The sequence below is a fragment of the Thermobia domestica genome, chromosome 15 (assembly GCF_964235325.1).
Source record: "Thermobia domestica chromosome 15, izTheDome1.hap1.1, whole genome shotgun sequence".
NCBI classification, from domain to species: Eukaryota; Metazoa; Arthropoda; class Insecta; order Zygentoma; family Lepismatidae; genus Thermobia; species Thermobia domestica.
Window position 1 is genome coordinate 103,287,378 of NC_137468.1, and position 12,045 is coordinate 103,299,422.

The 12,045-nt window shown below is 37.4% G+C and overlaps 1 protein-coding gene across 4 annotated transcripts in view; it reads left to right on the forward strand.

Moving 5' to 3' along the window:
• Positions 1–12,045, forward strand: part of LOC145671176 (uncharacterized) — a 126,268-nt gene that overhangs the window by 67,883 nt on the left and 46,340 nt on the right. For all 4 annotated transcript variants that reach the window (XM_081740022.1, XM_081740023.1, XM_081740021.1 and 1 more), the window contains one exon: positions 8,652–9,184. In XM_081740022.1, coding sequence (XP_081596148.1) covers positions 8,652–9,184 — 533 coding nt within the window. The remainder of the gene's footprint in view (positions 1–8,651; positions 9,185–12,045) is intronic.

Sequence of the window (12,045 nt, forward strand, 5' to 3'; positions counted from 1 at the left end):
AAAAAAAAAAAAAAAAAAAAAAAAAAAAAAGAACAAAACGGGTTTAAAACATGAAAAAGGTGTTCAAAATGTTTTAAACATGTTTTAAAACACACAAAAAAAAACATGTTTTAAACATTTTGAACAGTTTAAAACATGATTTTAAACGTTTCAAAATCGTGTACTAACGTATTTATTAAGACTTTTTTTGCTTTTACAACCGATCTTTTCATTTATTTTATTCTCGTTAAGGCTACACTGTGTTGAGTACAAAATATTTCAGTATAGATTAGTAAGTCGTAACTTATTTCATATCACGCCCCCTTTTATTACACCGTTTTGACAGTGACTTGTAAGTACTTTCTTGGTTGTAATAAGCTTTTTAGGTAGATTTTGAAATCTACCTACTATAGAGATTTCACATAATCTATCAATATACATGGCAAAAACAAAAGTCCTCACCATCCTTGAGTATTGAGAATGGTTTGAGGGGAATGATGAAACTTGGAAGTGGTAGCTGACACAATTGATGGTGCTATCAAGCATCATGACGGACATCTTTGATTGATATTCGAAATTTCTAATGCAAACGAATTCATATTACATGTTTTAATTGTAGAATTTTTTTACCAGAAACGGTTGTGCGGTTGTTTTAGCCCTAAAGCAAGTCATTTCGGAGTTACCGCTTCTGAAAGTTTTCTAGTTATGCCTTTAGGGGCTAAGCTCGCGTTTCGTGGAGGCGGGTGAGATTTTTGTTGCAATATTTGATTATCGTACTATTTCAGAACACTAATGCTAATAAAATTATTTTAAAATAATAAATTTTCGAAAAGTAATGTTTGAAGCACACTTCATATTGTGCTAACTTTAGAATATTTTCTGCAAGCCTATGTAATTGGTTCTTTTTTGACTCAATGATTTATTGAAGAAAGGTAATATTTTGGGGCGTTCAGAGCACAATGGACCCAAATCCATTTTCAATAAAGTTGCTCAGCAAATGTATTCTATTTCAAAACGTAATATCTTCGCAGTCAAGAGTCCAAAACAAATGTAACTAAAACCATGCGAAAGGGTGTGGGATAGTTTCATATGACAGCCACAAGACAGGGGCATCAGTGGGACAGGAGGGCAACCGCCCCCATCACCAATCTGGATTTTAGATTTTGGGGCAGTAAGGCAGTTTTAGAAATCTTTTGATAAGCAAAGTCCAACAGAACAAGCTTGAGGTCCTTACACCGAATAATACGTAGATCATACAGATAATTGAAACTGTAAAGTTGCTTAGTCCTAATTTCCAGAATTTTAAGTAGGCCCGAAAATCGAAAGTAGAGCCACCTTGGGAATCCTTGGGCCAAAAAAATATACAAGAGAGCAATATAGGCCTATAGCTCCTTACAGCCAATGGAAATGGATTATAACTGATCAAAATCCGTATTAATTCAATATAAAGACTTCAAATTTTTTATGTTGGACTTGGCTCAGAAAAAAAAAAATGCATTTCTGCCCCCAAAATCTGAAATTCAGGGTAAGGGGCGGATGACCTCTAAACGAATGCCCCTCTGTAGCAGCAATTATATAAAATTCTAGATTGCATTTTGTCATGTAGTTTTTCTTTCTTTCATCTTGGATTCGTGGTTGTGAAAATATGACGTTTTCCGTCGGTGTATTCTTTTGGACACACCCTACATTTATTTAACGTAATTATGCATCATTGACTATGGCATTCGAAGCTTGACTTGTTAATCAATTCCCACGCTGCAGCGTACACAATATAATGTTAATATCTAAAATTTATGAGCAAGGAGGGGGAAATTAGCACTCCTTCCCCATTTCATCAACGCCCTTGTCTAACGGTTGTCCTATGAAACTCTAGTCCACACCATTTCATGTGATTTTTGTTTCATTTATTTCATACCCTTGGCTACGAAGAAACTACGTTTGCTGTGCAAAAGTGAACCTTCCTGAAGATGGACTTGGATCCCTTCTGCTCCGAACACCCCATATCTAAAAATATTTTATAAAAACTGAGTTGGAGCCAAATTTATCCTGCAACTCAAGTTTGTTCGAAACGCATAAAATTTGTTTAGTTTGATTGATTACAGTCTTGCATAAGTAGCAAGGCTATATGAGATAGGGATTTTTGTTTAAAGTGGGATCCGTACCACTAGTTTTGAAATTTTACGTCGGATCGCAGTCAAAACGTATACAGCAAATTCTGACGTGCCCCTACTCTCAAAATTTAATGTTAAAAGACTGAAAATTGTGCTCTGTAGCGTGGTCCATACATACATACAGACAGACGAACAAATTGAGGTCAAATTGTCCCGGTCACTGACGTTCGGCACTGATGTTACAATAAGTATCACGCTTTAATGGTTAGTTACGCGGGCGACTGCCATACCTTGCGCTTTTTCGTCTGGTCTCTTCATACAAGCTATGTCAAGGTGTAGTGTTTTTAAGAAAATTTAAAACTGAGATGGGGAAGAGGGACGAAATAAATTTTAAATAATATAATGAAAAAGATATTGTTGATACAGAATTAATTCTGAAGTTTCCAGTTGCATCTCAACCACATCACTGACGTTAGAATCATCAGAAACAATTTTCGGATCAACACTTTCACAGCATTGCATTGGGTTTCCAGTTTTTTCACAACATTGTATTTTTTATAATGATTCTTCAATTTTTAACTAAACCAACTATTTCTTTCCTACACGTTTTGCAACGAGCTCGTATGATCGTTTTCTTGTCTGATAGAGTTTGAGTTACTTTAGTAAATTTACTCAAAATGATGTTCTTTTTTCTTCCCGTAAAACTCATGTTAAACGATTCCAAGTTGTACGGAGACTGAGAACCAACATGTACTGTATCAACGAATGCCTAAGATATTTTAATTTCAGAACCGCAATTTAGCAAATAACCTTTTGTTTGTTTTCTGAATACAACACAAAAATTTGTTTCCATGATCATTATTTTATTTATTTTTTTAATATTAGTTCTACAAGTAGTCCAACCTTCGACTACGACACTTTCTCGCAAGTTAACTGAGAAGCATTTAAATAATGCAATGTACGTTAAAAATAAGGGAGGGGGGGAGAAAATAAATTGTAGATCACCACATTAACCTGCTGTAGCCGCTAGAAATCTAAACATTCACATAGGAAGAAAATAGTCTTCTGGAATGGGTAGCATTTTTGACAATTTTTTCTCAGGCAGATTTTTTTACAAAAATAAAATAAAATAAAAATAAACATACGTTTAAAACAAGTCAAAAAATACACATGTTTAAAACAAAATGTTTAAAACGTATACAAAATTTGTTTGAAACAAAATTAATTTTTAAAACAAGTTTTAATCATTTGTTTTAAACAAAACAACCCTGGGGTTTTTGATGGGAGTGCAAAAACAACTTCGGGTGTATCTCTGCATCAGAAGCTCATGGTGGGACCAAAATTGCAGGACGTTTTTTTTTCCCAATTCTTGTTCGTTTTCGTGAACATCGTGTTCCGGCATAACGCGAACATCGCGGAAATATACCGGTCAGTGTTAGTGCACAAGGACGACGTCGACTTCCAAAGAATTGTGTGGAGAGATTCTCCAAGTGCACCAATCGAAGACTACCGTTTGTTAACAGTGACGTACAGTACCGCATCTGCTAGCTTCTTAGCAACTAGATGCTTGCTCCAAGTAGTCGAAGAGGAAGGGGGAAGCATCCTTTAACAGCAAAGGCGGCGAGAAGAGATTTTTTCATGGATGACTACCTCGGAGGTGCGGCTAACGTGAACGTAGCAATTGAGCTACAACAACAGCTGATTCAACTTTTACGAGAAGGAGGTTTCGAACTTCGAAAGTGGCTATCTAGCGAACCGGAAGTGCTCCAAGCTGTTCTTACCCACATGCGTGAAATCGACGTGCCATTCAACAACGATAACGTCAAAACTCTCGGAGTACAGTGGTCACCTGTTAGTGACGAGTTTGGGTTCAACGTAGTGCCTCCCTCTCCCCCAGCAGTGAGGACAAAACGAAAAGTGTTGTCGGAGATTGCAAAGGTTTTCGATCCCCTTGGCCTTCTCTCCCCAGTAACCATCAGAGCCAAGATGTTACAACCGTTGTGGAAGGAAAGCTTTGGTTGGGACGAGCCCCTCCCCCTTGAAACAAGTGCAGCCTGGCAAGAGTACTGTGATGAGTTGTTTTTGCTCCGTGAAGTAAAGATCGAACGATGCATTGTGCCCTCTGACGCCGTCAACTGTCAAATAATAGGCTTTTCTGATGCTAGTGAACGGGCCTATTCTGCAGTCGCGTACTTACGAGCAGAACGTTCAAACGGTTGTGTCGACGTGAGACTCATCGCTGCGAAAACTGACGTTGCTTCCATCAAAACAGTTTCCCTACTCCGATTGGAATTGTGCGCCGCATTGTTCCTGGCCAAATTGTTAAAAACAGTTGCAAGTGCCATCAGTGTAAACGTGCAAGATACAAGAGCTTTCACTGATTCTACTGTTGTGTTGGCCTGGTTAGCCCAGTCACCTGATAAGTGGAAAACTTTGGTCGCAAATCGTGTAGCGAAAATACAAGGAATTTTGCCTTCGTCACGATGGGCGCATACCAACAGTGGAGACAACGCAGCTGATTGTGCATGAAGGGGGTAAAACCCAGCGAGCTCTTAGAGCATCCCCTTTGGTGGTGCGGTCCAAGGTGGTTGCGTGAAACAGTGTTGCCAGAGCCTCCATGTCGTCTCGCTGACTTAACTACAGATATGGAAGAAAATAAAAAATGTATCGCCGTTATGTGTGTGCAGGCTGAAAATGACATCGTGAACCGTTTCTCCTCCCTAATGAGATTGAAGCGTGTAGTGGGTTGGTGTCGTAGGTTTGTTTAGAACTGCAGGAATCCGGCGCAGAAACGCCAGGGGGCACTTACACCTGAAGAAATGGAAGAGAGTCTTTTGTGCTTGATAAAGGAGGTATAGAAAAGAGAATCCCACACTGAAATCAAGTGCTTAGTGAATGAAGAGTCCATTCTCAACAAAAGTAATATGTTATGCTTGTCTCCCTTCATAGACGAAAATTGTATCTTGCGTGTGGGGGGGGGAGGGGAGGGAATTACAAAATGCAGACATTTCCGTGGATAGAAAGCATCCCGTGCTGTTGCCCAATAAGCATAAGCTAACGGAACTTCTGATCAATCACGAGCATTTAAACACTTTCCACGGTGGCCCTCAATTAGTGTTATCTACGCTACGGCAAAATTTCTGGAATTTGGGTGCGAGAAATCTAGTGGGGAAGATAATCCGGAAGTGTGTAAAATGTTGTCTGTTCGAAGGAAGAACAGAGACGCAATTAATGGGTTCCCTGCCCCCCTCTCGCGTAAACCCAAGCCGATGCTTTTCCCACACAGGTGTGGATTATGCAGGGCCGGTGCTACTCAAAGCTAGCCGGGGGCGCAGCCGTTTGAGGTTTAAGGCATACATCTATCTTTTTGTGTTTTTCCACTAAGGCTATACATCTAGAATTAGTAGTGGATGCAAGCACTACTTCCTTTCTCGCTGACCTAAGGCGTTTTGTGGCTCGTCGGGGCGTATCTAGTGACATTTTCAGCGATTGTAGGCGGAACTTTGTAGGAGCCAGCAAAGAGCTTAAGGAGTTGTTAAGAGTGAGTGTTCACACGGCCAAAAATGAAGAAACTGCTGCCTACCTCAGCAAACAAGGAATATCGTGGCATTTTAACCCCTCATCTGCACCTCATTTTGGTGGTATTTGGGAAGCAAATATACGTAGAGTAAAGCATCATTTCAAGCGTATTGTGGGAGAGGTGGTGTTGAGCTCTGAGGAAATATATACCACAGTAGTTCAAATTGAAGCAATTCTGAACTCCCGCCCCCTTACTGTACTCTCGGGTGACCCCAACGATCTGGCCGCTCTTACACCAGCTCATTTCCTTGTGGGAGAGTCATTGTTTTCTATCCCGGATAAGGATTTCACTTTATCCAAGCTTGCTCATCTAAAAAGGTGGCAATTGGTGCAGCAGTTGTCACAGCATTTTGGCGCCGTTGGTCTCAGGAATATTGGTGCAGTCTCCAGTCAAGAACAAAGTGTCGAAAAACCAGTGACAATATCAAGATTGGTGACATGGTTATTTAGAAAGAATCCCATCTGCCTCCCCAACAATGGAGATTAGGGCGTGTTCAGTGCATATTTCCAGGAAATGATGGCTTAGTGCGAGCAGTTATGGTAAAAACTGCCTTTGGGGAGTTGAAGCGCCCCATTGCGAAGATGTGTCCATTGCCATTCAACCAGTGTTTGAAGTGGGAAAAAAGCAGACGTGGTATGCTTTATTACGATTTTGACTCAACATACCGCCTATCTAAATGTTGAAATACTGGGAGGGTATGCTGTCTGAAAGATTGCATTTCTGTTTATATAATGACTGAAAACCATTAGAGAACTTCCCTGAAGTTACGGAGGGGATATGGAGAGACTTTGATTCCCCGCCAACAACTTTCTGAAAAAATGTATAAAATTCCCTTATTTTGTATTATAGAGAATTGTACACGAAAATCCTCAAAAACCGAGTTTTTATATTAACAATTTCCTGCAGGAAAACTACCGGACCCCGCACTCCGGAATATTCCAAATCCCCGGAAGATCTGCCCCTACAGCAGACAACTCCTAAATCCGCCCATGCTCAAAACTTCTATTTATATGAATTAAGGCAAAAAGATATACACATGCATAAGAAGTTCAATATGGCACATCAAAATATAAACTAGATGAACTTCTTTGAGGACATCTCATTTTTAAAAACAAAAGGTTGGAAAAAGATAACAAAAATGTTGGTGCTATTAACTTAGAAATTATTTCTACATAATATCATATAAAATATTTTACATATTTTATTCTACAGAATATTTTTTTAAGTATAAAGCTATTCGTGAATTATTGTGTATAAAAATGGATTTATTAAAGGTATTTAGCAGTGACGGTATGTTTTGATCACTGAGAAGCCAGAGGCGGTATGTCTTCATCATTGAAAAACCAGAGGCTGTATGGCATACCACCGCATACCGCCTCACTTCGACCACTGCTTTCAACTCTTGAAAGTAAAGTGTAGTCATACGAAACTCCAGCAGTTCAAGGATGTCCTGTCATTGCATATAAATGATATATTTTTGTCTTGTGTTCGTTCTTTAAGAATTATTATGCATTATTATTTTTTTCTCGTTTTTAGTGTATTTCTTGTGTGAATCTCGATCATTCATTGTGTGCGTGTGTTATTTGAAACTGGAGCGTTTCAAGATGGGGGCTATGTTCGGGCCATTCTGCCCTCTGTTTCATAAAAATAAGAAGAAAAAGGAGGCTTATGTTTTTTCAGTATTTGAGCCTATTGTCAGCATTTCCAAAACTTGGAACAAAATATATGTTTTATGTAGTGTCAGTTTTTCTGTAGAGATGTCTCTGCAGGTCAATATTGTTTCTATTTGTAGCCTCTTACTCTGGCGGTCTCTTGTCTTTCTTTTCAAAAATATCGTTAGGCCGCCTCCCGCATGTTTTTGTCAGTGTTGTGTTGTGGTTTCCTGCAAAGGCCTCGTGTGCGGGATCTTCAGTGTTTGTGTGTTGTATTTACTTCATTCTAATATTTATTAATTCCAGCAACTATACAAATTTATACATTCCATAACTTTTAACTAGAGATACAAAATAAATTGTTATTGTTTTGAGTAACTGTTTAATTAAATGCGTAAAACAATAAATATTGTTTGGTTGACGTATCCAAGATTGTAATTAGTATCTTGATTAATTCATATTAAATATTCTTTGTGTTTATCTGTTCCAAATAAGCCTGTTTATGTATATCCTGTCATCAAAAGGCTAATCGTAATTGCTTAATACAACTTCAGGAACTAAACTCATGCACTATTACAAATATTAACCTAAACTAACCTTGGTGTGGCTTATCATGTATTAATTGCCGAAAGTTTCAGTGGGAACTCCCTTGTTCTTCAGCGGTGTATTCTTAAAGCATTGCTGCAAATTTCAACTCACATCATATAGCATCAACTCTTATAGTATAAAAGTAACGAACAAAAGTCTTTCTTCTAGAAATAAAAGATAAATATATGAACCTTGCTATTATTAGTAACAAAAGTATCTGATCTTTCACAGAACGATATTGAGACCTTTCTTGAACTTAAAGTTTTACAGATTTGTATATATGTACTATACGGTTACAAGTTGGATACTATAAACAATTTATGATGTGGTCTCAAAGTTATAACCGAATAATACATTTGCACGAATCTGGAACATTTTAAGTTTAAGAAAAATTTCAGAGTTCTGTGATAGTTCAAATATTTAATATTACACCTTTTGTTACTGATAATAATGAGGTATTTGTATATACATATATATAGAATATTGTTTTTTGATGAAAGATTTTATTTGATACTTTATATCATAACGATTGATGCCATAAGGTGTGAGTTGAAGTTTCCAGTTGATGCTTCAAGAAAATCTCACTGATGAAGATAGGAAGATAGAAGTTCACATTCAGATATTGGACAATTTACGGAATGATAGAAATATCCTTAAGTTTAATTGCTTAATACAATTGTAATAAGGTTCTGTTCATTGTACATCGTTTCTAGTTGTGCTTAAGATTATTGTATCTTTCAGACGGCTTCCAGAGAGAAAGAGGTAGAGAAATTGAAGGAAACTAACAAGGAATTGGAAGAAACCAACAGGAACTTGGAAGAAACGTGGAGTTCTAAGTGTAGTGAACTTGAGAAGAAGATAGACGAAGTGATGAAAAGAGAAAGTGAATACTTGAAAACGAGTAGTGAAAGCAAGTGTGCCCTTGATAGGTTGTCAAAAGAGAAAGAGGAACTTGAAGAAAAAGTGTTACAGTTAAGTTCTCAGAAAGAGGAACTTGAAGAAAAAGTGTTAAAGTTAAGTTCTCAATTAGAAGAATGTAAAGTGAAAGACTCAGAAAAAGATGTTCGAGAAGAAAGGTTACGAAACGAATTGCAACTCTTGACGACTGAAAAGCAAAAACTTGAAACTCAACTAGATGAAACGTTAGTTACCTTACAACAAAAAGAAATGCAGTCCAACAAAGTGATAGAAAATCTGAGTAACGAACTTAAGTTGTGTGAAAGTCGATACTTAAACCAAATTAAACAACTGGAAGAAGAAGAAGCTAGTCAAAGGTAAAGTTTTTGTGAAAATCAGACTTACATAATGTGTTCGTTATCTTGAAGAGTACTTTATTTTATCTGTTGTATACATTATAAATATTTGTCAGAGATCATTTTGACATTTTTTTCTCGTAAAATACGATGCCCGTTAGTTTCGAGGTGAATTTGAAATATACAGGGTGTTTGAAAACACTTTTTTGAGAAATGAAGCCTTACACAAAAACGTGAAAAAAAGTATAGACCAACATGGGTGCAGAAATGTGTCATTTCACAGTTATAGCTTCCTAAAAGTGATTAGAACGATATAAAAACGATCGAAATACGAGTTGATGAAGGTTGAGCAAAACAACATAGTAGTTATTTTGTGCCTAGATCTCATTAATGCGCCAATGGATACGGTGTGTATGTCAGTTTTTCGTTCCTGATCTATCGTTTTTCGCTTCTAGAAAATATCATGAATGTCCTAAGCTTCGAGGCTAGAACTTTAACCGCTTCTGTTCCACATTAGTGGATTAACGGAGTTGGGATCAAAATTAGTACTATTTTCTTCTACTCAGCTTTGATCCAACATTTCGTTTCCTAGCTACGAGTCGACGATCCTCATTCCGGCCAATTTTCGGTGAAATATAGCTGAAGTAACGCATTTGTGCTCTCATCATGGTCTATAATTTTTTTCACGTTATGATTAATTTTCCAAAGTGTTTTGGTGTTATTTATGAGCATCTTGCATATCATGAGACACGTGCGGCGAAGGACTGCGGTGGATCAGTGGTAGAACGCTAACCTCTTTAGTATAGGGTCCTTGATTCGATGCCAGTCTGCACCAAATGAACTTTGTGATGAACAAATACCGTGTACTGGGTTTTCTCATGATTTTCCCGTTTGCTTACACTTCATTTACTCCACCATTATAATCCATCTCATCAACCCCATCTCCCTTAGCCTCGGTCCATAATTGTGTAACGTTACACTTAAGCCTTAGATTACATAAATATTTCTTCTTTCCAAAGTCTTGTTGATAGGACCTGTTTAACACGTTGGTTTCGGTGCTTTATGTAACAACCACACACAGCAAGGCGATGTAATAAAAATATATAAAAACACAATCACACAACAGTTTCAACACACTAGCTCTGTCTTCCTCATACTTCAACTCCTTCTGGCTAATTGGGAGTTGATCACCTCTTATATACCTAAGCGGAGCCTAATTAAAAGTTGATTTCCGGAAAGTATATACGTAGCCAGAAGAAGTGGAGGTCTGATGAAGACATAGTTAGTGTGTTGAAACTGTTACAGGATTGTGGTTTGATATATTTTTATCACACAGCCTTGCTCAGTGTGTTGTTGTGTTTAGTTTGACAGTATGAAAACAAGGCCTGATTGAATAGTTACAGGACATTGTTCACTAGCGTACAAGGATTAATGAAAGGCAAAGTCTTTTTCTATCCAGTTTTCTTAAAAAGGTTTTTGCTTGCAATTGTCATTCGTCAAATAACACATCTAAGTAAAATATAAAACACTGTTTATGGTCAGGTGCACAATGTGTGCTAGTTTTTCAGATTAGCCAAACAAAAATTGAGCTGAGCTGCATTTTTCAATCAGACTTCATTGCACAACCGTGTCTCAGATTTGGCTTCGTTAAGAAGTGTATTTACTCAAACTTTTCATTTTCGTGTGACACGCAGAGGCGTAGAACTGTAAGGGAAATTACCTAATGATTCTCTATAACAAAACATTCTCTATCGCTACCACCAGAATATTTTTATCTGGCGAACAATATATAATCAGTCCCATATTATTTAAGACGCTGGAGCACAGGGATATTACAAATGATTCATCAGGTTTTGTATGAATGTATTTCACAAAGTATTACATACAAAATAATGATTGATACATCATTTCAAAAAGCACATTTCCAAGTTTCTTACATATCATTACAAATGTTCTATGTGCACTCCTTGTGTTACACGACACACATCTATGCGGCAGTCAAGCTCAACCCATACACGTTCGAGCTCTCCACTGTTTCCTCTGAGACAGGTGGTCGCCCAGAGCTTTTACCTTTACAGTGGCTACCTGTGTCCTTAAACCGTCGATACTATCGCAAAATTCTTTGGTGGTTGTATATTGTACTGTCTTCGGAACACGCTGCATGCTGGTGACGGATTCTGTCTTCACATGTTCCATCACAAAATATGCTTTCTGTTGATTATTCGCCATTTTGCAAACTGTTATCACCCTGCCACCTGGTGAGTTACAACAGAACCTGCAATGACATAAACAAAACTTTAAAGTATGCTCTTTCGATTGGTTATTAGTACAAATAGGTGGGCATTAAATATTTGAAGTTATAAGACTTTAAAACCTAATGAATCATTTGTAATAACCCTGTATTTTAAAACAAACTAACTAGACAAGTAATACATGTTAAAATAATAATTAAAACCATAACAAACAATTAAAGAATATATTTTTGTTTACAAAACTGTGGATAGTGTTGTATGTAGAAAATGTATATTTTTTTGTTACAACCTTTATTTTAATGTGTATTACTGTCTAGTTATTTTACTAAAATGATTATTTTCTCCAATGAGTCCTCTAAAATAATGTCTAATTGTGATACGAAGTCTGTTCAAAAAGTATCGGACCGTTGGTTGGCAAAAATACATTTATTGATTTGGAAATTTGAAACACTAATCCTCTTCAAAGTAGCCCCTTCGTAGAACACTCACTTTTCCCAGTGCTTCCGCCATTGTTGGAAAATTCTGGAACGCAGCTTTTAAAACGGTGAGCAACCATGCTGTCACATTCCGCATGAAGACTTCTCTTGATTCAAATGGGGTCCCTTTTAGTGGCATTTTCAGCTTTGGAAA